The sequence below is a fragment of the Phyllostomus discolor genome, chromosome X (genome assembly GCF_004126475.2).
Source record: "Phyllostomus discolor isolate MPI-MPIP mPhyDis1 chromosome X, mPhyDis1.pri.v3, whole genome shotgun sequence".
Taxonomy (NCBI): domain Eukaryota; kingdom Metazoa; phylum Chordata; class Mammalia; order Chiroptera; family Phyllostomidae; genus Phyllostomus; species Phyllostomus discolor.
The window spans coordinates 57,852,680-57,878,640 of record NC_050198.1 but is presented as its reverse complement, the minus strand read 5'-3'; the positions used below and the strand labels follow the sequence as shown (position 1 = coordinate 57,878,640).

General features: G+C 39.9%; 1 protein-coding gene across 1 annotated transcript in view; it reads left to right on the top strand.

The window, feature by feature from the left end:
• Nucleotides 1-2,782: 2,782 nt before the first annotated feature.
• FAM199X (family with sequence similarity 199, X-linked) overlaps nucleotides 2,783-25,961 on the top strand; it is a 45,576-nt gene continuing 22,397 nt past the window's right edge. The window contains exon 1 of the mRNA XM_028523016.2: nucleotides 2,783-3,319. Within this exon, the coding sequence (XP_028378817.1) occupies nucleotides 3,069-3,319 (251 nt within the window). The 5' untranslated portion in view covers nucleotides 2,783-3,068. The remainder of the gene's footprint in view (nucleotides 3,320-25,961) is intronic.

The window sequence follows — 25,961 nt, the reverse complement described above, 5'->3', positions numbered from 1 at the left end:
AGTTATGGGGGTCATGCTGTTTTTGGTCAAAAACTGCTGAAAACTTAGCACAGTGTGGGCAGGTATGCTTGTAAATTACCCATCATGAAGTGGGCAAAGGCTGTTGGAAGAGTCTTCAAAAAAAAATTCCCTGAAGCTGAATGCAACCTCTCACAACAACTCCAACTGGTACACTGATACTGATGGGTTCCTAGAACAGTCACCTAGTGGGGGAAGGCTGTACTACTAGGGTCCCACTCTCCAGAAGATAATTTCATTTTCTGGAATTATTATGTACTGTTTTGTATCACCAATTGTTCTATTTTAAATTTCAAATGTCCTGACAAGTTTTCTAATATTGAATCCTAAATGTAAAATGAAATAAAATAATTTTCTGGATATCTTTAGCGACTAAAGCTATTTTTGAGATTTTCTAGATGGCCCCTGGATGATCATACATTTTTATTTTACCTTATAAAAAGAGAGGTACTAGAATATATTATGTTCATTCAATGTTAGCGTTGGTGAGTTGCATGGGAAGATCTGTCCAATCAGGAGATGCTAGGCCTTCCTGAGATTAAATATATTGGGTTGACCAAAAAGTCTGTTTAGTTTGTTCCGTAAAATAAAAGGCACATTTTTCATTTTCATCAATAGCTTTATTGATTTGGATATTTTGAGTATGTCAGCTATCTTCCCTGTGGTATAATGTTGATTATTCTCAACTAATGTCTCAGTTTGGTCGCTATCTACCTCAACAGGTCTACCCGACCATTGAGAAATCTCCAGCACAAAACTTTGCAAACTACTTTTAATAAATTTGATCAGTCACAGCACCTTCTCCATACACTGCACAAATCTATTCTTGTGTTTCAGTTGCATTTTTACCTTTCTGGAAATAACAAATCATAATATGGCAAAAAGCGTTGCAGGTTTTCTTCCATCTGCAATATTAAAATAGCTACACAAAAATTCAATTTTGATTAAGATTTTTTAATGCATGCTGATATGACAGGGGTCACAATACAATCTAAGAAAATTGTTTTGAATGAAGTTAAAGGCAACTAAGCACTACCAGAGCCACCTTATGGGAAAAAAAAAAGCAACTAAGGCAACTAAAGGCAACTAAGCACTACCAGAGCCACCTTATGGGAAAAAAAAAAATTTGGCCAACCCAATATTTAATGATTTATTGAGAGATTATACCGTTGTTGTCAACCATGGTTCTTGGCGTCAATTCAAACGCCAAGAGGAATCCCGGACTTGATTGCAAACAGCTTAAGGGTAATACGCCAAGAGTGTGAAACAGCACTGCTGTGAACAGCTCTTCCAGTGCTATAGGAAGCTGCAGAGAAAACAGCAAGGTCCAGAGGCCAGGCCCCTTTTCACTAGGCAGACCTGTGATGGCCTGCTCCACTTCCACCCACAATGATGTGCGTGGGCCAAAGGCAATCTTCAAAGGAAAGCGCCTCCAGAAGTGACGGGAGCTAACACCTAGACAGAAGTCCCCGCCCCCATCCCTGATTGGCCAGAAAGCAGCCACTCTGATTGGTCAGAGATACACAGCTCCGATTGGATGGGGTAAGCCTCGGGTAAACCTTACCAGTTAGGTAAACCTAATTGGTTGAATTAGGACTCCAGGAACTTTTTAAATAAGGGCTATCTCAAATAGCACAAACAGTGCAGACAGAAAATGTAGTGGCTCGTAGGTAGGCAGTCTAACCGAGAAACTTCTCTCCGAAGTTCGGTTTGCAGTGAGAGGTCCCTGTGCAAAAATAGCTGCGAGGCTCTGCTTTTTTTTTTTTTTTTGCATGTTTTGAGCCCAGTTAGCCACCAGGAGCCAGCCCGCTTAATCCTCAGGTTTCATATTTTATATGACATGTGCTTCCTTTTACCAAACAGTAGCAGATAGTTTTTAAAATTTTGCGTTCAGTTGGCAAAATAAGAAATTGGCAATTTTGTGTTTTCCTCCGAATATTTAAAAAAATGTATACACCTAAGATCTGGAACCACTTTTCTGAAATACAGAGAAAAGAGAGGAAGAACAGTATGTGATCTCTAGTAAATTGATTTAAATTGAACAAGTTAAGCACTCTTTCTACAGGAGCATTGGCAGTAATGCCCACGTCTCCTTTGAGAGTCAGGGAAGTCTTCACAGAGAAGGTAACATTTGAGCTGGGGCTTTAAGGATTAGCAAGGGAGAAACCGCAGGACATTTTGAGGAGAATGCAAGATGCAAGCCACAGCAGAGAGCACAAAATAGCTCTACGTGTTCATCAGCTCTGAGTAGCCTGGTGGCCACCGTCTATAATTCTCAGGCTTTGGTGACCAGAGGTGAGGTAGGGACTACTTTTATTTACTTGGCTCATTTTCCCTGAAGTTTATTGCACAGTGCTGGGCACACATCTGCAGGAGCTCAATAAATACTTGTTGAATTGGGACAGGGTGATCGAATGTGTTGGGAGCCAGAGCATCTGGATTCTTTCTCACGCAACCACAGTGAGCCAAGTCCCTTTTCGAAGGCCTGCGGTTTGCTGTTTAGTAATCAATCGCGGGTGAGGAGGAGGAGGGGCTTGACCTGAAGTGCCTGGCATTTTAGCTCCTGGAATCCCTAACTGGCCACTTGGAGGGCCAGGTGGGCATTGCAGCGGCGCCTGAGGCAAGCGGCGGCTCAGTTCCTCCTCCACTCCAGCAGGGGGCGCGGGGAGCGGCTTCCCGCTGTCCCCCCACCCCCACCCACCCTGGCAGACGCCCTGCGGACCGCAGCAGTTGCGGGCTGCAAGTGCAGTGGGCGGGGCTGGGCGGGCCGGGCGGCGGCGGCTGCAGCAGCAGCAGCGCGGCGCCGCACCGCGCCCGGACGGGGTTGGGCTGGGTGGTAGCAGTGATTGCAGCGGGCTGAGACGAATGCGGGGGCTACTGGGGACTGAGTCGTTGGTAGCGGGTTGCTGCGGCCTGGAGCAGTCTCCTCTCGCAGCACCGCACTCCCAGGAGCTGTGGCAGGCCGCTGCGCTCAGCCTGCTGGTGAACTGTGGCTGGCACGCCCAGGCGCGGCGGCAATAGTGGGCAGGTTAGAGTGGGAACGGGGGCGGATGTGGGAGCAGCCTAGGCCCAGAGAGGTAACCCGAGCCCGGCCATCTCTAGCCATGTCCGACGAAGCGTCGGCGACCACTTCCTACGAGAAGTTTCTGACCCCAGAGGAGCCCTTCCCGCTACTTGGACCCCCTCGCGGGGTGGGCACATGCCCCAGCGAGGAGCCCGGCTGCCTGGACATCAGCGACTTCGGCTGCCAGCTGTCCTCCTGCCATCGCACCGACCCACTCCACCGCTTCCACACCAACAGGTATGTACCGCCGCTGGGGGTAAGGGCAGATTGCCCACACCCCTGTCACAGGTCTGGGGCCGGTGGGTCGCCTTCTAGTCTGGCGCTTCACCCTGAGTCTGCACTTCCTTATGCCCCATCCCCCACCTTTCTCTTCTACTATCACTCATTCCCGGGCTCCTTCCTTTTTACCCTCCCTCTTTTCACCCCTGCCCTCCCGATCTTCCATTCGGCCGGCATTTTACTCTCTTTTCCCATTCATTTTCTGACCGTAGTGATGCCTCCCTTCCCTCTCCCCGCACCCCCGTCCGTCCCCTGCGAATTCCAAACCCCATTTTTGACTTTTAACTGTTCCTGTTTCCTACTACCCGTAAAAGTTTAATCCCTTCCATTTCTGATGGCTCAAAATCAATCCATGGATTTTTTGAAAGGTGGCACTTTTAAAGCTATAATCTTAATTTCTCCCAATTTCTAACCTGTCTCACAACTCTATTTCCAACTCTCCCCCATTTTTAGTGAAGCTGTAGGAAACCGGACAATTCTCTCTTACCTTTCTTATTTAAGAACTCTTTGCCTTCGTGCTGTAGACCCTCCCAAAATGTATAAGCTTAAATCTGGAAGATTCTTGATTCTTTCATGTACATCCTTTGATTTGTTCCTGAGTGGAAGGGTGGAGCGGGGCTTATAATAGGCTTGCTTAATACAAATTTATTCAGAAGGTGCATCCCCTAACTGGTTTTATTAGAAGGGTGTATTCTGGAGAATTCTTTGATGCAAGCATTTAAGTGTTACACCGAATATGGGGAATTTGAAGATGTTTTATAGGTATCCCCAACCTTTAATATGTTCAAGATACATATGCAAAGGCCTGGGAGGGTGTGTGGAGAAAAATGAAGGAGGAGAGGGGTTCAGGTATGGAAAATACTGCAGATGAATTAAGGAATTTAGTTCTGATTTCTGATCCAGTTTATAATATTAGCATAAACAAATCCTTCCATATTTTAATGCCTTTTATATGTTCCTTGCCATCTCTTAAATCAGTCTACAGATTTACTGAACTTATGCCAGATATAAGGAATGTATAAAACATGATTCTTACCTAAAAGACAGTTAATATAGAAGTAAGGTGCGATAGTTAAGCAGTCATCCAGAACATCAGTATGACACGTTTGGAAAGAAAGTGGTAGTAAACTGAATCCCAGAGAAAAAAAGACTGAGTTCAAGGTCATAAAATTGAATTAGGCGAAACCAGGATTACTCCTTGGGAGCCAATGCTGAAACTTGGGGACAGAGCTAATGGCTCCAATGATTGTTATAGTTTTTTAGACTAACTTACAGAAGTCTATTTATTCCGTGAGGCAACTATAACATGAATATCACATACTCATGAAATCAATTGTCTTTAGATTTTTTTTGCATTGGAAAAGAGCATAAATTTGAATACTTTTGCATTTATTTGACATTTACATATTGCAGCATTAGATCAAGTTAAATACACAGGGAGGTAAAATGATTTCATAATTAGCTTGCTCTGATGATGAGGGCAAGGGAGTATGGGGACAGAGGCTCAGGGTAAGCACTGCCAAAAATAGGTTGGGGTGATGGGAAGTGAAGCAAGGAGAAGAACACATTTCTTACAGCTTTCTCCTCCCCAGTTTCATTTGTGTTTTCCTACCACTTTTCTCAGAGACCATGGTAAAATCAAGGTTGTTTTGCAATGGGGCAGTGAAGATAGAGGGGGAAGTTTCTGTTCAGCCTCAATTTTTCCAAGCCAAGCATTATTTTTCCTAGTTACTGCTTGCTTTTAAAAAACCTTCCTCACCTACCCTACTTTTTATAAGGCTTGGAATGACTATAGGAGGTCAAAGGTATCTTGCTCTGTATCTTTTTCAGCAGAGATTAGGGGAAGCAGAATTAGCAATATTTAGAGCAGATGATGTTACTGCCCTGGGCTACCTTGCCTTTTAAATCCTTTTTCTTTCTGGAATGTTCTTTCTGCCTTCTTACCCCTTCTCATGATATAGTGTTCGAGAGTACACTATCATATGCTCTAGTTATTACTTTTCAAGGAGAAGCAAACAGCTAAATCACATACATGGGTAAGGATTCAGGAGTACTTTTATTTTAGAGTTTTATGTGTCACTTTTTTTTTTCTTCACATTACATCATTCACCAATTCAAGCAAGAATCCAAAAATCATATCTGTATAGTTGAGTACTGATATTCTACTTTGTGTTTAGTCATTATAAAACAAATTTCATGGAAGGGACAAAGCTTGTCAGCTGATAGACACTTGATTGGCCTTTATTTTGCTTCTTCATTGTGGCCTGATAAGAAAAATGTAGAGATTGTTTAAATAATGCTGTTGATAAGGGCCTTAGGATGATGACAATTCTGTACCTGTTCATTTATTGGACTTTGGGCTATATTTTCATCCTTCATTAACCAGGAGAGTGAGGTGTTATCATTAATAATCCCTTAGGTTGAATGTTTGTGGTATTCAGGTTAGAGTCACCTGTGACTTAGGTTGGTGTGTCACTGGTCTAGGTTCAGTGGAAAGTAAATTATATGAACACAACCAGTTTTGTATAATTCACTTTCCTAGTAGTATCTTTTAGGATTTTATGACCAAATAAGCATTGTCTGGAATTTTGGGAGAATGAATGAATTTCAATAAGGAAAACAACTTAAATATTTTATTTTATTTTATTTTTAATATATTTTATTGATTATGCTATTACAGTTGTCCCCTTTTTTTCCTTGCCTTTATTCCCCTCTGCCCTGTACTGCCCCCATCAGCATTCCCCTTCCTTAGTTCATGTCCATGGGTCGTACATTTAAGTTCTTTGGCTTCTTCATTTCACATACTATTCTTTTTAAAAAATATTTTATTTATTTATTATTGGAGAGAGGGGAAGGGAGGGAGAAAGAGGGAGAGAAACATCAATGTGTGGTTGCCTCTGGAGGGCCCACAAAGGGGACCTGGCCCACAACCCAGTCACATGCCCTGACTGAGAATCAAATCAGTGACCCTCTGCTTCATAGTCTGGTGCTCAATCCACTGAGCCACACCAGCCAGGGCTCCCATACTATTCTTCACCTCCCCCTGTATATTTTGTACCTACCAATTATGCTTCTTGTTCCCTGTACTTTCCCCTCCATTCTCTCCCCTCCCATTCCCTGCTGATAACCCTCCATGTGATCTCCATTTCTGTGATTCTGTTCCTGTTCTAGTTGTTTGCTTAGTTAGTTAGTTTGTTTGTTTTTAGGTTCAGTAGTCCATAGTTGTGAGTTTGTTGTCATTTTACTGTTCATATTTTTGATCATCTTTTTCTTAGATAAGTCCCTTTAACATTTCATATAATAAGGGCTTGGTGATGATGAACTCCTTTAACTTGACTGTATCTGGGAAGCGCTTTATCTGCCTTTCCATTCTAAACGATAGCTTTGCTGTGTGGAGTAATCTTGGATGTAGGTCCCTGCATTTCATGACTTTGAATACTTCTTTCCAGCCTCTTCTTGGATGCAGGGTTTCTTTTGAGAAATCAGCCAATAGTCTTATGGGAACTCCTTTGTAAGTAACTGTCTCCTTTTCTCTTCCTGCTTTAAAGATTCTCTCCTTGTCTTTAATTTGGGTAACTTAGTTAAATGTGTCTTGGTGTGTTTCTTCTTAGACCTATCTTCTTTGGGACTCTCTGAGCATCCTGGACTTGCATGTCTATTTCCTTTGCCAGGTTGGGGAAGTTTTCCTTCATTATTTGTTCAAATAAATTTTAAATTTCTTGTTCTGCCTCTTCTCCTTCTGGCATCCCTATGGTTCAGATGTTGGAATGTATAAAGTTTTTCCAGAGGTCCCTAAGCCTCTCCTCATTTTTTTTGAATTCTTGTTTCTTCATTCTATTATGGTTGAATGTTTATTTCTTTCTTCTGGTCTAAATCGTTGATTTGAGTCCTGGTTTCCTTCTCTTCACTGTTGGTTCCCTGTACATTTTCCTTCATTTCACTTGGCATGGTCTTCACTCCATCCTTCATTTTGCCACCATACTCAACCATTTCTGTGAACATCCTGATTACCAATGTTTTGAACTGTGCATTTGATAGGTTGGCTATCTCTTCATTGCTTAATTTTGTTTTTGGAGCTTTGATATATTCTTTCATTTGGGCTATGTTTTTTTGGCTTGGCATGCCTGTTACGCGTAGGAAGTGGTAGAGCCTTAGGTATTCGCCAGGGTGGGGCAGCCCATGTTGCTGTTTTGTGGCACTGTATGTGGGGTAGGAGTCCCAGAGGGAACAAGTCTACTTGTTTGGCTCTTGGTTGGCTTTCAGTCACTTCCCCTGCTACTTGCAAGCAGATTGGGCCCTTCTGGTGCTGATTCCTAAGTGGGTGAGTTTGTGTACATTCTAGGACCCTGTGGGTCTTCCCAATGAACTCCTATGAGGCTGGGAGTTTCTCCCCTTGCCACTGCAACCTGCAGAGGTTTTTACAGTCAAAGGTTTTGAGGCTTTATTTCCCTGCACTGGAACCCTGGGTTTCATGGTGTGTCTCACTCCACAGTTGTTTCTCCCAGTTTAACTGCATGCGAATGTGGGACCACCTGGTCTGCCAGCTACCGACTTGTCATGTGTCCTCTCCATCCCATCTGCCCATCTCCACCCCTCCTACCGGTGTGGGCGAATGTTTCTTTAATTCCTCGGTTGTTGGACTTCCATACAGTTCAATTTTCTGGAAGTTCTGGTTATTTTTTGTTTTTAAATTTGTTGTTGTCTTTCTTTTGGTGTGCGAGGGGGCAAAACATATCTACCTATACCTCCATCTTGGCCAGAAGTCTAAATTTTTTAAAAAGATTTTATTTATTTATTTTTAGAGGGAAAGGGAGAGAGAAAGAGAAGGAGAGAAACATCGATGTGCGGTTGCCTCTCACGTGCCCCTCCCCTGCCACTGGCAACCCAGCCTGCAACCCAGGCATGTGTCCTGACCAGGAATCGAACCACTGACCCTTTGATTTGCAGGCTGGCACTCAATCCAGTGAGCCACACCAGCCAGGGCTACTTTTTCAAATTGAAATGTTGATGTGGAATGTATATAGTGATGAAGACTTTTGTTTGTTTGTTTTGGTGACAGGATTTTTCTGATGTAGTTGTGGGTTTTCTCTTAGCAATTGTTCACTGAAACCTCCACCATCATAAAAAAAGGATGTTTAGCAAATTTAAAATAATTATAATGCTATTGGTAGGTGCTGTAATTAAATTGTGAGATGAAGGGGGTTAATATGAACTTCTTGATGTGTTATTTTCTTCATCTTTCTGGAGTTCATTAGTACTTCGATACTGGACAATTTTGAAAAGTGTGTGGGAGGATAGTGCCTCACTTTTGTACATCCTATTGGCAGGATACAAAATGAACTGTTGTACAAAGCAGTTACTCATTTGAATGATGTTAGAGTCCTGTTTTCAGTCACCACTAACCAGAAAAACCTAAGACTACTGTGTTTTTTGTATCACCCACATTTTTCCTATCTCATTATAGAAATAGAGGTATAGAAGAGCTGTGAGTTGCAGGTGAGAGAACCACATTCCATGAAGTGAGATAGGGTAAAGAAGCAGGAGGAATTTGGTTTGGGGACTTGTTGAGACAAGTTAAGAATGGGGATCAGGCTTTGGAGAACAATCCAGGTTAGACATGTAGATTTGGGAGTAATCAGAACAGAAATTCCAGTAGCATGACAGAGCCCAAATCTGTACCATTCATTCTCAGGGAACATTCCCCTAACATGAGTATTCATCACTGAATCCCTGTCAGACTCCCCATAGAGCCCTGACTTGGGCTACTCCTCTGGTGCCCCAAGGTCCCAAGTTAGAGCAGATGACACGAGCCCTCTAACTCTGGGGTGGGTGATACAAAAAACACAGGGCTCTAACATCACTCAAATGAATAACTGCTTTGTACAACAGTTCATTTTGTATCCTGCCAATAGGGTGTACAAAAGTGAGGCACTATCCTTCCACACACTTTTCACAATTGTTCAGTGTCAAAGTACTGGAACTGTGGTTAAAACAGTTGAGACAGTAGATGAAACTTTTCAATAAATTTTGCAGTGAAGGGAGAAGAGGAGATGTAGTAATATTTCAAAAAATAAAGATTTATTTGTTTTCTGCCTCGTTTAGTTTTTCTTTTCCAGGAATAGAGATTTTAGCTTCTTAGAAACAGCACATAGGAAAGGCAGAAATTGAAAACACAAGAGAAGGTGGTATGACAGGAGATGGATGGGATGAACTTAGAAACCCAAATGCAAGAAATGGCTTTAAAAATGACCTGAAATGTTTTTATTTTCAAGACTGTAGATGGGGTATGAGGAATGTGTAATGATTCCCAGACAATTGAGGTCACTGGGTGAAGAGTTTGGAATTAGAGTGAGTAGAGTTAGGGGGCTCATGTCATCTGCTCTAACTTGGGACCTTGGGGCTCCAGAGGAGTAGCCCAAGTCAGGGCTCTATGGGGGGTCTGACAGGGAGTCAGTGATGAATACTCATGTTAGGGGAATGTTCCCTGAGAATGAATGGTATAGATTTGGAACGATTTTCATCAGCCTTATAATAGGACTTTATTCCACAGGTCTCATTGGCTGGATTCTCATCCTGAGAGATAATGGTTAGGTCTACCTGAGAGAAAAAGGGCTGCAAAATAATGTATATGGTGCACATGCTTTTCCTTTTTAATTTTTTTTATTGTTGACAGTGTTACAGATGTCCTCATCCCCCATCCCTTTGCCCACCCCCACCCATCCTACTTGCCCCCTTCCCTCTGCCCATCAACACACTGTTGTCTGTGTCTGTGGGTTATGCATATATGTTCTTCGCCTAATCCCTTCACCTTTCATCCATTCCCCTTTCCTCCCTCCCCTCTGACAGCTGTCAGTCTGTTCCATGTATCTATGCTTCTATTTCATTTTGTTCATGATTGTATTTTATTGATTAGATTCCACATATAAGTGAAATCATATGGTATTTGTCTTTCACTGACAGGCTTATTTCACTTAGCATAATAATCTCCAGGTTCATTCATGCTGTCACAAAAGGTATAAGTTCCATCTTTTCTACAGCCATGTAGTATTCCATTGTGTAAATGTACCACAGCCTTTTTATCCTCATTTACAAATGGGAACTTAGGTTGCTTCCATATCTTGGCAATTGTATATACCGCTGCAATGAAATATAGGGGTGCATATACTCTTTCTAATTGGTGTTTTGGAATTCTTAGGATATATTCCCAGAAGTGGGATTACTGGGTCAAAAGGCAGTTCCATTTTTAATTTTTTGAGGAAATTCCATACTGTTTCCCACAGTGGCTGCACCAGTCTGGGTTCCCACCAATAGTGTACTAGGGTTCCCTTTTCTCCTCATCCTTGCCAGTACTTGTGTGTTAACTTATTGATTGTAGCCATTCTGGCAGGTGTGAGATGATACCTTGTTGTGGTTTTAATTTGCATCTCTCTGAGGATTAGCAATGCTTAATATTTTTTCATATAGCTATTGACCTTTCCCCATTCTTTAATTGCATTGTTTGTCTTCCTGGTGTTGAATTGTGTAAGTTCTTTATATATTAAGAACCCCTTGGATATTAACCCCTTATCCAGTATATCATTGGCAAGCATGTTCTCCCATACAGTGGGTTCCCTTTCATTTTGTTGATGGTTTCTTTTGCTGTTCAGAACTCTTTAGTTTGACATAGTCCCATTTGTTTATTTTTTCCTTTGTTTCCTGTGCTCTAGGAGATACATTGGCAAAACTATTGCTACAAGAGGTGTCTGAGATTTTACTGCCTATGTTTTCTTCTAGGAGTTTTATGGTTTCATGACTTTTGTTTAAGTCTTTTATCCATTTTGAAATCATTCTGGTATATGGTGTAAGCTGGTGGTCTACTTTCATTTTTCTTGCATATACTAGTCCATTTCTCCCAACACCATTTATTGAAGAGACTGTCTTTGTTGCATGCTCCTGCCTCCTTTGTCAAATATTAATTGACCATTAAGGTGTGGGTTTATTTCTGTGCTCTCTGTTTGATTCCATTAATCTGTATTCCTGTTCTTAAGCCAGTACCAGGCTTTTTTCCTGTTTTTTTTTTTTACTTTTTATTTATTTATTTTTAGAGAGAGGGGAAAGGAGGGAGAAAGAGAGAGAGAGGAACATCATTATTTGAGAGAAACATGGATCAGTTGCCTCTTGCATGCTCCCAAGTGGGGACCTAGCCCACAACCCAGGCATGTGCCCTGATTGGGAGTTAGACTAGTGACCTTTTGGTTCTCAGGCCTGCACTCAATCCACTGAGCCATACCAGCCAGGGCTTTTCTTTGTTTTTTTCTTTTTTAATTTTATTTATTTATTTTTAGAAAGAAGGGGAGGGAGAGAGAAAGAGGAAGAGAACATTTATGTGCGAGAGAAACATCAATTGGTTGCCTTTCACAGGCCCCCACTTGGGGCCTGTCGAACAACCAAGGCATGTGCCCTTCCTTATCAGGCATTGAACCAGGACCCTTGGGAGTGAGGGATGATGCCCAACCTACTGAGGCATACCAGTCAGGCCAGAACCAGGCTGTTTTGATTACAATGGCCTTGTAGTATAGGTTGATATCAGGTAGTATGATACCTCCAACTTTGTTCTTCTTTCTCAAGATTGCTGAGGCTATTCGGTGTCTTTTTTTCGAATATTTGTTCTAGTTCTGTGGAATGTGCCATTGGTATTTTAATAGGAATTGCGTTGAATCTATGGATGCTTTGGGTAGTATAGACGTTTCAATGAGGTTAATTCTTCCCATCCATGAACACAGTATATGCTTCCACTTGATAGTTTCTTCAATTCCCTATAGTTTTCCAAGTACAGGTCTTTTACCTCCTTGGTTAAATGTATTCCTAGATACCTTATTTATTTATTGCTGAAATAGTAGCACATGCTTTTCCTAATTTTACCAAAATACCATTGAAAGTCCTTTGTCTATTTATTATTAGTGAAAAACCTTGTGGATAAATATTCTTGACTACCTTTCTTTTTTGTAAATAAATTTTGGGCAGCAAGCCTAGTGGTTGAGTTAAAACCCATTTCATTGGAATTCTTTTCTACATTTTTCTTTTTACAGTATAGAGAAAGTCTGCTTTGTGAATAATATTATGGTTATAGCTAGGATGTTTGTCTTAGGTAGCTTTCTCTTAGTGGAATAAGATATAAAGGCTTTGTAAATTTGAATAGTTCAGTGCTGAGCACATGTACACAGTGATTGTTACACATTTGAAACTGATAGAACAGTCTGAAAGAATCATGCAAAGTTTTATTATGAAAACTCATTATAGAAAATTGTGGGCATATACAAAACTGTAATGACCACTCATGGTCCCTTTCACTAAAGATAACTCTTAACATTTTGATGTTGTTACTTTTTAAAACATTTTGTTTTTCTTGCTTATGCTGTACCAATTGTTCCCTCATTTTCTCCCTTTTCCCACCTCCACCCAGCCCCACTCTCTTCCCTCCCTAAGCCCATGCCCATATTGTTGTCCTTGTCCATGGGTTGTGCATACATGTTGTCTGTTAATCCCTTCACCATCATTGATCCCTTCACCATCTTTCACTCCCCTCACCTTTCCAGCAGCTGTCAGTCTGTTTTATGTATCTTCTGTTACTATTTTGTTCCTTCTTTTATTGTGTTCATTAGAGTCCACATATAAGTGAAAGGAAATCATGCGGTATTTGTCTTCCACTAACTCACTTATTTCACTTAGCATAATCATCTACAGGTCAATCCATGCTGTTGCAAAAGGTAGGAGTTTCTTTTTAACTGCTGCATAGTATTCCATTGTATAAATGTACCACAGCTTTTTTTCCATTCATGTACTGATGGACAGTTGGGCTGTTTCCAGATCTAGGCTGTTATAAATAACACTGCTGTGAATATTGGGGTGCACGGGTTCTTTTGAGTTGGTGTTTCAGGATTCTTAGGGTACAATCCTAGCAGTGGAATTGCTGGGTCAAAAGGCAGTTCGATTTTTAGTTTACACACTTTTCCACAGTGACTGCACCAGTCTGCATTCCCACTAATAATACACTAGAGTTCTCTTTGCTCCACAACCTTGCCAGTATTTTTTGTTTGTTGATTTGTTTATGATGGCCATTCTGAGCAGTGTGAGGTGATATCTCATTGTGGTTTTAATTTGTATTTCCCTGATGATTAGAGAGATGATTAGTGATGTTGAGCATTTTTTCATGTCTCTGGGTCCTCTGTATGTCCTTCTTGGAGAAGTGTCTATTCAGGTCTTTTGTCCATTTCTTTCTTTTTTTTAAAAAAAAATTAATTTAATTGTTGTTCAAGTACAGTTTTCTGTCTTTTACTCCCATCCCAGCCCACCCACTCATCCCTCCCTACCTCCCTCCCATTTCCAACCCCCCTAGTTTTTGTCCATGTGTCCTTTATATTTGATCCTGTAAACCCTTCCCATTCTCCCCTGAAATTACCATGAAATTTCCTCACCTCTCCCCTCTGATCACTGTCAGCCTGTTCTCTATTTCAGTGTCTTTGGCTATATTTTGCTTGTTTGTTTGTTTTGTTGTTTAGGTTCCTGTTAAAGGTGAGATCATATGGTATTTGTCTTTCACTGCCTGGCTTGTTTCACTTAGCATAATGCTTTCCAGTTGCATCCATGCTGTTGCAAAGGGTAGGAGCTCCTTCTTTCTTTCTGCTGCATAGAATTCCATTGTGTAAATTTTTTTTGATCCATTCATTTACTCAGGGGCACCTAGGTTGTTTCCAGCACTTGGCTATTGAAAATTGTGCTGCTATGAACATTGAGGTGGATACGTTCTTTTGGATTTTAGGATTCTTAGGATATAGTCTCAGCAGTGGAATTATACATTGGATGGATACTATGGATACATAGATCCATTTTTAAATTTCTGAGAAAATGCCATAGTGTTTTCCATAGTGGTTGTACCAGTCTGCAATCCCACCAACAGTGCACTAGGGTCCCCTTTTCTCCACAACCTCTCCAACATTTGTTGTTTCTTGCTTTGTTTATGATGGCCATTCTGACTGGTGTGAAGTGGTATCTCATTGTGGTTTTAATTTGCATCTATCTGATAACTAGTGATATTGAGCATCTTTTCATGTGTCTCTGGATCCTCTGTATGTCCTCCTTGGAGAAGTGTCTGTTCAAGTCTTTTGCCCATTTAATTGGGTTGCTTGTCTTCCTAGAGTTGAGTCATGTGAGTTCTTTATATATTTTGGAAATGAAACCCTTGTCTGAGGTATCATTGGCAAATATGTTTTCCCGTACAGTTGGTTCTCTTTTTATTTTAATACTGTTTTCTTTAGCTGTGCAGAAACTTTTTATTTTGATGAGATCTCGTTTGTTTATTCTTTCCTTTATGTCCCTTGCTCTAGAGGACATATCAGTAAAAATGTTGCTGCGTGAACTATCTAAGATTTTCCTGTCTATGTTCTCCTCTAGGACTTTAATGGTGTCACGGCTTATATTTAAATCTTTCATCCACCTTTAATTAATGTTTGTACATCGTGTTTCATTTTTTTGCACGTGGCTGTACCGTTCTCTCAACATCATTTGTTGAAGAGGTTATTCGTACTCCATTTTATGTTGCTGCCCCCTTTGTCAAATATTAATTGACCATAGAGACTTGGGTTTATTTCTGGGTTCTCTGTTCTGTTCCATTGGTCCATGTGGCTGTTTTTATGCCAGTACCAGGCTGTTTCGATTACAGTGGCCTTGTAATACAGTTTAGTATCAGGTATTGTGATTCCTCCTACTTTACTCTTCTTTCTCAGAATTGCAGCAGCTATTCAGGGTTGTTTATGGTTCCATATAAATTTTTGAAGTGTTTGTTCTATGTTTGTGAAATATGTCATTGGTACTTTAATAGGTATTGCATCAAATGTGTAAATTGCTTTGGGTAGTATGGACACTTTGATGACGTTAATTCTTCCAATCTATGATCATGGTATATGTTTCCATTTGTTGATCTCTTCCTTGATTTCTTTCCTCAGTGTTACGTAGTTTTCTAAATACAGGTCTTTTACCCCTTTGGTTAGGGTTATTCCTAGGTATTTTATTTTTCTTTTTGCTATATCAAATGGGATTTTTTTCTTGATTTCTGCTTCTGCTGTTTCATTGTTGGTGTACAGAAATGCCTTTGATTTCTGGATATTGACTTTGTATCCCACTGTTTTGCTAAATTCATTTATTAGGTAGAGCAGTTTTTTGGTGGAGCCTATAGGATTTTCTATGTACACTACCATGTCACCTGCAAACAGTGACAGTTTTGTTTCCTTCTTTCTGATTTGGATGCCTTTTATTTCCTTTTCTTGTCTGATTGCTGTGGCTAAAACTTCCAATACTATACTAAATACGAGTGGTGAAAGTGGACACCCTTGTCTTGTACCTGATCTTAGTGGAAAAGATTTTAGTTTTTGCCCATTGAATATGATGTTGGCTGTAGGTCTCTCCTATATGGCCTTTACTATGTTGAGGAATGCTCCCTCTAGTCCCACTTTGCTGAGTGTTTTTATCATACATGGGTGCTGTGCCTTATCAAATGCTTTTTCTGCATGTATTGATATCACCATGTGATTTTTGTCTTTGCTTTTGTTTATGTGATGTATTGTGTTTATTGATTTGTGAATATTGTACCATTATTGCATCCCTGGGATAAATCCCACTTGGTCATGGTGTATGATCGACATTTTCTTTTTTTTTTTTTTTTTTTTTTTTTTTTTTTTTTTAATATTTTATTTATTTATTTTAGACAGGGAAGGGAGGGGGAGAGAGAGAGAGAGAGAGAGAAACATCAATGTGCGGTTGCTGGGGGTTATGGCCTGCAACCCAGGAATGTGCCCTGGCTGGGAATCGAACCTGGGACACTTTGGTTCCCAGCCCGCGCTCAATCCACTGACCCACACCAGCCAGGGCCTATGATCGACATTTTCAATGTAGGGTTGGATACGGTTTGCCGATATTTTGTTGAGGAATTTAGCATCTATGTTTATCAGTGATATTGGTCTGAATTCTTTCTTTGTTATGTCTTTGTCTGGTTTTCGGATTAGGATGATGCTGGCCTCATAAAAAAAAGTTTGGGAGTCTTCCATCATTTTGGATTTTCTGGAATAGTTTGTGAAGGATAGGGGTTAGCTCTTCCCTGAATGCTTTATAGAATTCTCCTGTGAAACAATCCAGTGCAGAACTTGTGTGTGTTGGGAGTTTTTTGATTACTGCTTCAATTTATTTTGCTTTTATTGGTCTGTTAAGGCTTTCTGCTTCTTCTTCATTGAGTTTTGGAAGATTCTATTTTTCTAGAAATTGGTCCATTTCACCTAGGTTTTCAAATTTCTTTGCCTACAGTTTTTTGTAGTAATTTCTTACAATCCTGTGTATTTCTGTGGTGTCAGTTGTAGTCTCTCCTCTTTCATTTCTGATTATGTTTCTTGGGTCCTCTCTCTTTTTTTCTTGATGAGTCTGCTTAAAGGCTTGTCTGTTTGTTTATGTTTTCAAGGAACCTGCTCCTGGATTCATTGATCCTTAGAATTCTGCTTTTAGTCTCTATGTCATTTAATTCTGCTCTGATCTTGGTTATTTCCTTCCTTCTACTTGCTCTGGGCTGTCTTTGTTGTTGTTCTTCCAGTTCTTGTAGGCGTAGGGTTAGGTTTTTTTGTTTGAAATGTTTCTGTCTTTTTTTGGTAGGCTGGTATTGCTATGAACTTCCCTCTCAGGATGCCTTCGCTGTGTCCCATAAGTTCTGGGTTGTTGTGAGTTCATTTTCATTTGTTTCTAGAAACTTTTTTATTTCTTCCCTAATTTCATTCTTCATCCATTCATTGTTTAATAGTATGCTATTCAATCTCTGTGATTTTGAGTGTGTTGCTTTTTTTTTTTTCCTTGGAGTTGTTTTCTAGTTTCAGTCCCTTGTGGTCAGAGAACATGCTTGGTATGATTTCAATTTTCTTGAATTTATTGAGGCTTGTTTTGTGTCCTATCATGTGGTCTGTCATTGACATTGTTCCATGTTCATTTGAAAAGAATGTATATTTTGCTTCTTTGGTATGGAGGGCTCTATATATATCAGTTAAGTCCATTTCATGTAGGTCATTGTTGAATGCCACAATATCTTTGTTGATATTTTGTTTGGAAAATCTGTCCATTTTTGACCGTGGGTTGTTAAAATCCCTTACTATAATTGTGTTGCTGTTAATATCTTTCCTTAAGTTCTCTAAGATTTTCTTTATGTATTTGGGTGCTCCTATGGTGGGTGCATATATATTTACAAAGTTTATGTCTTCTTGGTGGATTCTTCCCGAGTATTATGAAGTGACTTTGTGGGTCTCTCTTTATGTCCCTTTTTTGTAAGTCTGTTTTGTCTGATATGAGTATTGCTACTCCGGCATTTTTTTTCTTGTCCATTTGCTTAGAAATTTTGTTTCCAGCCCTTCACTTTAAGTCTGTGTAGGTCTTTTGTCCTGAGGTGGGTCTCTTGTAGGCAGCATATGTGTGGGTCATGATTTCTTATCCATTCAGCTATTCTGTGTCTTTTGATTGGAGCATTTAGTCCATTTACATTTAATGTTATTATTGATAGGTACTTACTCATTGCCATTTTCATCCTTGTGTTCCTCTCTCCCTCTCCCTCTCTCTTTTCCTTTCTTTTCTTAAGCAGTCACTTTAGCATGACTTGGACAGCTGGTTTGGTCGAGATGTATTCTATTAGGCTTATTTTGTCTTGGAATCTCCTTATTTGGCCTTCTAGCTTGATTGAGAGCCTTGCTGGTTAAAGTAACCTTGGTTGCAGGCCTCTGGTTCTCATTACTTGGAATATTTCTTGCCATTCTCTTCTGGCTTGGAGTGTTTCCATTGAGAAGCCAGCTGCTAGACTTATTGGGGCTCTCTTGTATGTTACTTCCTGTTTCTCCCTTGCTGCCTTTAAGATTCTCTCTTTGTCTTGAAATTTTGCCATTTTAATTATGATGTGTCTTGAGGTGGGCCTCTTTCAGTTTCTCTTGATTGGGACTCTCTGTGTTTCCTGGATATGTGGGACTTTTTCTCTCATCAAATTAGGGAAGTTTTCCATCATTACTTTTTCAAATAGGCTTTCTATCTTTCTCGCTTCTTCTTCTGGTATCCCTATTATACGGATATTTTTATGTTTCATATTGTCCTGCATTTGTCTTAATCCCTCTTCATTCTTTTGAGGCTTTTTTCCATTTCTTGCTTTTTCTGGGTGTATTTTCTACTTTGTCCTCTAGCTCGCTCATCCAGTCTTCTGCTTCATTGATCCTGCTTTTCATTCCTTCTACTGTGTTCTTCAGTTCAGAAATTGTATTCTTCATTTCCTCTTGACCCTTGTTGATAGTTCCTATTTCCTTTTTCATGTTGATATAGTTTGCAGTGATTTCATTGTAGTTTCCCTGTAGTTTCTGGTAGCTCATTGAGCTTCCTGATTATCATTGCTTTGTATTTGATATCTGATAGTTGAGTTGCCTCTATTTCACTTAGCCTTCTTTCTGAGGCTCCCTCTTTTCCTTTCATTTGGGGATTGTTTCCTTGTCTTCCCATTGTTTGTGAGAGTCTTCTTGTTAGCCCCTGCTTCTTAAATTGATCTGTTCTTGCTCCCTGGGTTTATGGTATGAACTCCTGTGGTAGAATACCTGTGAGATTCAGTGGTGCAGTCTCCTTTGAGCATCCTGGTGTTCACAGTCTCCCCCTATTCTTTTTTTGTGGTCAGTTAGAGGGGTAAGGCAAAATGGTTTAAGACAGCAAGAGAGTATTCTATGATCTTTACAGTAGCTGCTGGTGAAGAAGAGATAGGTGATCCTTTGGCTATGGATAGTGTTAATTGTGATCTTCCACTCAGCCACTTTTTAGAAAGGATGGAAAGAAGATAAGACTGTTGTCGTGGAGTGAAGGATTTTGAGTTGGATCTAGAAAGTAGTGAGGTTGTGAGAGTTCAGATTCTGAGTTAAGGTGAGAGTAAAGGATAGTAAATAGGTGTAGTGTGTGAGAGAACAGAGTTAACCACTACAGTAATAGAGTTCAGGAAATCATGAAGTGGGCTAAGATCTGGGAGGGATGTTGTGTAGTATTTACAATTGTATGGAATAGCTATTATTTACAGTGATATTAGAGCCACAATCACATGACAGAATCTATGAGATCTAGATAACAGGAATAAGGAGTGTAGAACCTTAAGTAGTGTAGTAATGGAACACAAATGAAGTTAAGGACAGGAAATTAGCAATACAGTATGAATGAGATAACAGGGGAAACCTGTGAAATGACACAATATAACCAGCCAAGCGAAGAAGACCATACAGAAAGAAGAGAATTACAAAAATAATATTAAAATAAAAGATGTGAGGATAATGAAAAATAATAATACAAACATGCAATAACTTGCAGGTTCTCTGTCATAGCAAAATGAAATTTGTCTCACTGTCTCAGCTGTTGGGATGCCCCCTCTTTGGGTCCAACTCAGATCTTTCACAATTCTTGTTTTTTTTTTTCCTCACTTTCATGTCTTTAAAAAGAAAGGAAAAGGAAAGAAAAAAACAAGGAAAAGAAGAAATAAAGTGGGAGTTGGAAAGAAGAACAGATAAAATTGGAAAGAAAGGAAGAAGGAATAACACTAGAAAGGAAGAAAGAGAAGCAAAAGGAATTGAGCGATATAAAAATAATAAGAATTAAAAAATAAAAAGTTACTTAAAAAATCAAACAATGAAACAAAAAAACCTATTGTTGCTTTCAAACTGGCCAAACCAGTTTTTCTGGTCTTGCTGGCTGCAGCAGGCTGAAGGGTGATTGGTATAGCTTTTCTCCCTTCCTGTTCAGCAGTCAGTCAGCCTAGTGCGTGTGCACTTACCCCAGAGCCAGCCTGGCACCTCTCTGCAGTGCACTGGGTGTGGGATCCGGGCCCTCCTGAGCAAGCTCTCCACAGGTTTACTGTTGCGGGCTCGGGACCTCCTGCGGAGCACACTCGCCTTCCTCAGGTTCACGGCTGTAGGCTCCGGGTCTTTCACGAAACACACTTTCCCGGGTTGTGGGTGTGGGTGTGGGTGCAGGGCTAGGCGGCTCAGTCCTCACTCCCCTCTCTGTTACTTCAAGCAACCAGGCTTCCCCCAGTGCTGCTCAAACCTTGTTTGGCCAGGGAGGCAGCGGTTGACCCAGCTCTCTCCCAAGAGCTCTGTGGGAGACCCAGCGCTGGGTCTGGGGCTGCAGCTGCCCTGGTCCCTTTGCTGATCCCTGGGCCCTTATTGTCCTGAAGCACTCTCCTTACCATCTAGTTTTTCAGTGTCCACTACAATTTTTGATCTCCTATTTTCATATATGCTGTGGTACTGTTGGCTGTTTGTTCTGTTCCTCCATTGATTGGCTAGGTTTTTATCCTGTATGTTAGGGGGAAGTGGAATCTGCCCCCTCCTACCACGCCACCATCTTCCCTCTGCCCTTTTGTCCATTTCTTAACCGGGTTGTTTGTATTCCAAGTGTTGAGTTCTGTTAGTTTTTTGCGTATTTTAAAGATTAAACCCTTGTTATATTTATTTTCCCTTTTTTTGCTATAATAATATTGTTTAGACATATTTGTACATACATCTTTTTTCCAAGTTTCTGTTTGAGAAATGGGGTAGATTCCTAGATTACTGAGTTAAATGGAATGAACATTTTAAAGCTCTTTTTAAAAAGATTTTATTTATTTATTTTTAGAGGGAAAGGGAGGGAGAGAGAGGGAAAGAAACATCAATGTGTTGTTGCCTCTAATGTACCCCCAACTGGGGACCTGGCTCGCAACCCAGGCTTGTGTCCTGACTGGGAATTGAACCAGTGATCCTTTGGTTCACAGGCAGTACTGAATCCACTGAGCCACAGCAGCCAGGGCAAAGCTCTTGATTTATTTATTTACACACACACACACACACAATTACCAACTGCTTTTCAAAAAAAATTATGCCAATTGAATACCACCCCAAGTAGTGGATTAAAGTATTTCCTACATTGTTTTTATCCACAATGCCTTTGATAATAAAAATATTATTTGCAAATTAAAAGGCAATAGAATTAAAACATCTCTAATCGTAAAATATACTCTTTTTCTATTTTGAATGATTGTTTCAAGTATGAGCCAGGTCTCATGCCATTGTTATTTTTTTTAATAAAGAAAAAATGAAGAAATTTTTGCCCTTTGCAACAGTATGGATAGACCTGGAGAACATTGTGCTAAGTGAAATAAGGTTGTTGGTTAAAGACCAATACCATATGATTTCACTTATGTGGAATCTAATGGACAAACTGATCTAACAAACAAAACAGAGACAGACTGATAGATGGAGAACAGACTGACAGCTAGTGGCAGGGGAGGTTAGAGGGTGGAGGGATTGAGCAAAAAGGAAAAAGAACTCATGGACCTGGACAACAATGTGGTGTTTACTGGGGTGGGAGGGTATAAGGGCACTAAATGGTAATGGGAAAAATACAATGAAGATTAAATTGAAAAAAGAAAAAGAAAAAAGGCTTCTTAGAAGAAGGACTTTGTCCATGTGTCTTTTACATGTTCATGACAACCCTTCCCCTCCCCCCATTATCACCTCACACCTCCCCTCTGGTTACTGTTAGTTTGTTCTTAATTTCAGTGTCTCTGGTTATATTTTACTTGCTTGCTTGTTTTGTTGATAAGGTTCCAATTATTAGTGAGATCATATGATATTTTTCTTTCGCCACCTGGGTTATTTCACTTACCATAATGCTCTCCAGTTCCATGAATGCTTTTGCAAAGGTGAGGAGTCCTTCTTTATTCTGCTGCATAGTATTCCATTTTGCAAATGTACCATAGGTTTTTGATCCATTAATTTACTGATAGGCCCTTAGTTTGCTTCCAGTACTTGGCTATTGGAAATTGTGCTACTATGAGCATTGATGGGCATAGGTTCTTTTGGATTGGTGTTTCAGGGTTCTTAGGATATAATCCTAGCAGTGGAATGGCTGGGTGAAAAGGCAGCTCCATTTTTAGTTTTCTCAGGAAATTTCATACTGTTCTTCCCAGTAGCTGTACCAGTCTGCATTCCCACCAACAGTGCACTAGGGTTCCCTTTTCTCCACATCCTCTCCAACACTTGTCGCTTGTTGAATTGTTTATGATGGCCGTTCTGACTGGTGTGAAGTGGTATCTCATTGTGGTTTTAATTTGTATCTTTCTGATGGCTAGTGATGCTGGGCATCCTTTCATATGTCTCTGGGCCCTCTGTATGTCCTCCTTGGAGAAGGGTCTGTTCAGGTGGAGTTGTGTGAGTTGTGTGAGTTCTTTATATAGTTTGGATATCAAACCATTTTGATGTCAAACCCTTGGATATCCAAGGTATCATTGGCAAATAAATTTTGCCATGGAGTTGTTCCCTTTTCATTTTGCTAATGTTTTCTTTAGCTGTGCTGAAGCTTTTTATTTTAATGGAGTCTAATTTGTTTATTCTTCCCTTGGTCTAGGGAGCATATCAGTGAAAATATTACTGCGTGGAATATCTGAGATTTTCCTGCCTATATCCCCACTAGGATTTTTATGGTATCATGACTTATATTTAAATCTTTTATCCATCTTGAGTTTATTTTTGTGCATGGTCTAAGTTGGTGGTCGAGTTTCATTTTTTTGCATGTAGCTGTCCATCTCTCCCAACACCATTTTTTGAAGAGGCTATTTTGATTCCATTTTATGTTCCTGCCCACTTTGTTGAATATTAAGTGACCACAGGGACTTGGGTTTATTTCTAGGCTCTCTATTCTGTTCTATTGATCTTTGTGTCTGTTCTTATGTCAGAACCAGACTCTTTTGATTACCATGGCCTTGTAATATAGTTTGATGTCAGGTATGGTGATCCCTCCTACATTGTTCTTCTTTTCAAAATTTGTGCAGCTATTCAGGGTCATTTATGGTTCTATATAAATTTTTGAGGTATGTGTTCTGTGTCTGTGAAATATGTCATTGGTATTTTCATAGGGATTATGTTAAATGTATAAATTGCTTGGGTAGTATAGCCATTTTGATGATGTTAAATCTTCCAATCCATGAGCATGATATATGCTTACATTTATTTGTGTCTTCCTTAATTTCTTTTTTCAGCATTCTGGAGTTTTCTGAGTATAGGTCTTTCACCTCCTTTGTGAGGTTTCTTCCAAGATGTTTTATTTTTCTTGTTGTTATAGCAAGAGGGATTTTTTTCCTGATTTCTGTTTCTGATATTTCATTCGTGGTGCACAAAAATACCTTCGATTTCTGAATATTGACTTTGGATCCGACTGTTTTTCCAAATTCACTTACTAGATCAAGTAGTTTTTTGTTGGAGTCTGTAGAGTTTTCTATATACACTACCATGTCATCTGCAAACAATGACAGTTTTACTTCCTCCTTTCCAAATTGAATGGCTTTTATTTCTTTTTCTTGTCTGATTACTGTAGCTAGGACTTCCAATATTATGTTGAATAGAAGTGGCGAAAGCAGACATCCTTGTTTTGTTCTTGATATTAGTGGGAAAACTTTTTGTTTTTGCCCATTGAGTATGATATTGGCTGTAGGTCTCTCATATATGGCCTTTGTTATGACGAGGAATGCTCCCTGTATTCCTACTTTGGTGAGTGTTTTTATCATAAATGAGTGCTGTAAATTCTCAAATCCTTTTTCTGCATCTATTGATATGATCATGTGGTTTTTATGTTTCCTTTTGTTTATGTGATGTATTATGTTGATTCGTGAATATTGTACCATCTTTTCATCCTTGGGATGAATCCCACTTGATCATGGTGTATGATCTTTTTAATGTATTGCTGAATGCAGTTTGTCAATATTTTGTTGAGGATTTTAGCATCTATGTTGATCAGTGATATTGGTCCATAATTTCTTTCTTTTTTTGTATCTTTATCTTGTTTTGCGATTAGGATGAAGCTGGCTTCATAAAAAGAGTTTGGGAATCTTCTATCTTCTTGGATTTTTTTGAAAAATCTGTGAGGGATAGGGGTTAGCTCTTCCTTAAATGTGTTGTAAAATTCTCCTGTGAAACTGTCCAGTCCAGGGCTTTTTTGTGCTGGGAGTTTTTTGATTACTGCTTCAATTTCATTGGCTGTTATTGGTCTGTTCAGGCTTTCTGCTTCTTCTTCTTTCAGTTTGGAAGATTATATATTTTTAGAAATTTGTCCATTTCACCTAGCTTTTCAAATTTCTTGGCATATAGTTCTTCACAGTAATTTCTTATAATCCTTTGTATTTCTGTGGTGTTGGTTGTAATTTCTCCTTTTTCATTTCTGATTGTGTTTCTTTGGGTCCTCTCTTTTTTTCTTGATGAGCGTACTTAAAGGCTTGTCAGTTTTGTTTATCTCTTCAAAGAATCAGCTTCTGAGTTTTTTGATCCTTAGAATTGTTTCTTTAGTCTCTATGTTGTTTAATTCTGCTCTGATTTGGTTATTTCCTTCCTTCTACTTGCCCTGGGATGTCAAAAAAATAAATAAAAAGTTAAATCTTTTTAAAAAAGAGAGAAAAGAAAATTCCACCCTTGGCCAGGTGGCTCAATTCATTGGATCATCATTCTGTACACCAAAAGTTTGTGGGTTTAATTTCTGGTTAAGGCACATGCCTACTTAATTTGTGGGTTTGATTCCTAGTTGGGGTATGGGAGGCACTGGATTTGTTAAGGTTGTGGTGAAATGAGCACTCATATGCTGCTTTGGATACACAGCCATGTACTGTAAAAAATAGAGACACTATTATTGAAGAAGTTACAAGGTACAAGAAACATTGTACACAGGACAATGACATCTCAGTCCCCTTAAAAGTAGGCACTTTGGGACCACACACACTTCTCCCAGTTGCCATAAGCCACCCTGTTGTATTATCCTTAATCTCATCAGTGATCTGAGATCTTTTCCCTTTCAAAGGTGACTTTAGTTTTGGAGAAAGGCAGAAGTTACAGGGCACCATATCTGGGCTGTAAGCAGGGTTGAATCACCTGGGTGATTTGATGTTTTGCCATCTCTGCAGAAGACATGATGCGTGAGTGGGCATGATGTGTGATGAAGCTGCCACTCAGCGGTTGCCTATAGCTGTGGCCTTCTGAATAATCCAAATAGTTTCCGCAGAGGAATGTTCAAGCTTAATGCAACATTTGATGCAGATTCCTTGCCCTACTTGCTCAGTCATTTTGAATGCACAGCCACACAGTGCACATGCTCACTCAACAGCGTCTACCACCTCCACTGACTAGTACAGTGAAGTCATCATTGTTCACACATGTGCATTCCAGTCCACTCTCCTTGGCTGCCATGTTATTTCATGTCGCACAAACAGTTCTTGTTATATTAACAATGGCTGGACTTGTTCTGGACAGACCTTGTATATGTTTTGTTTGTGGATAAAGCTTTTACTTTATCCTTCATCTAAATACTTTTTTTCAAATACTGTATAACAAAATTTCTCAGACACAGTAGGGAGAATAGTGTAATGAAACAGACATACCCATCACCCAGGTTCAGCAGTTATTCACATATCGTAATGTGTTTTATCAATATCCATAGTGATTTATCAACCTTATGTTGAGACAAATCCCAGACATATTGCATTCATAAATATTTTACAATAGTATGTAGATGT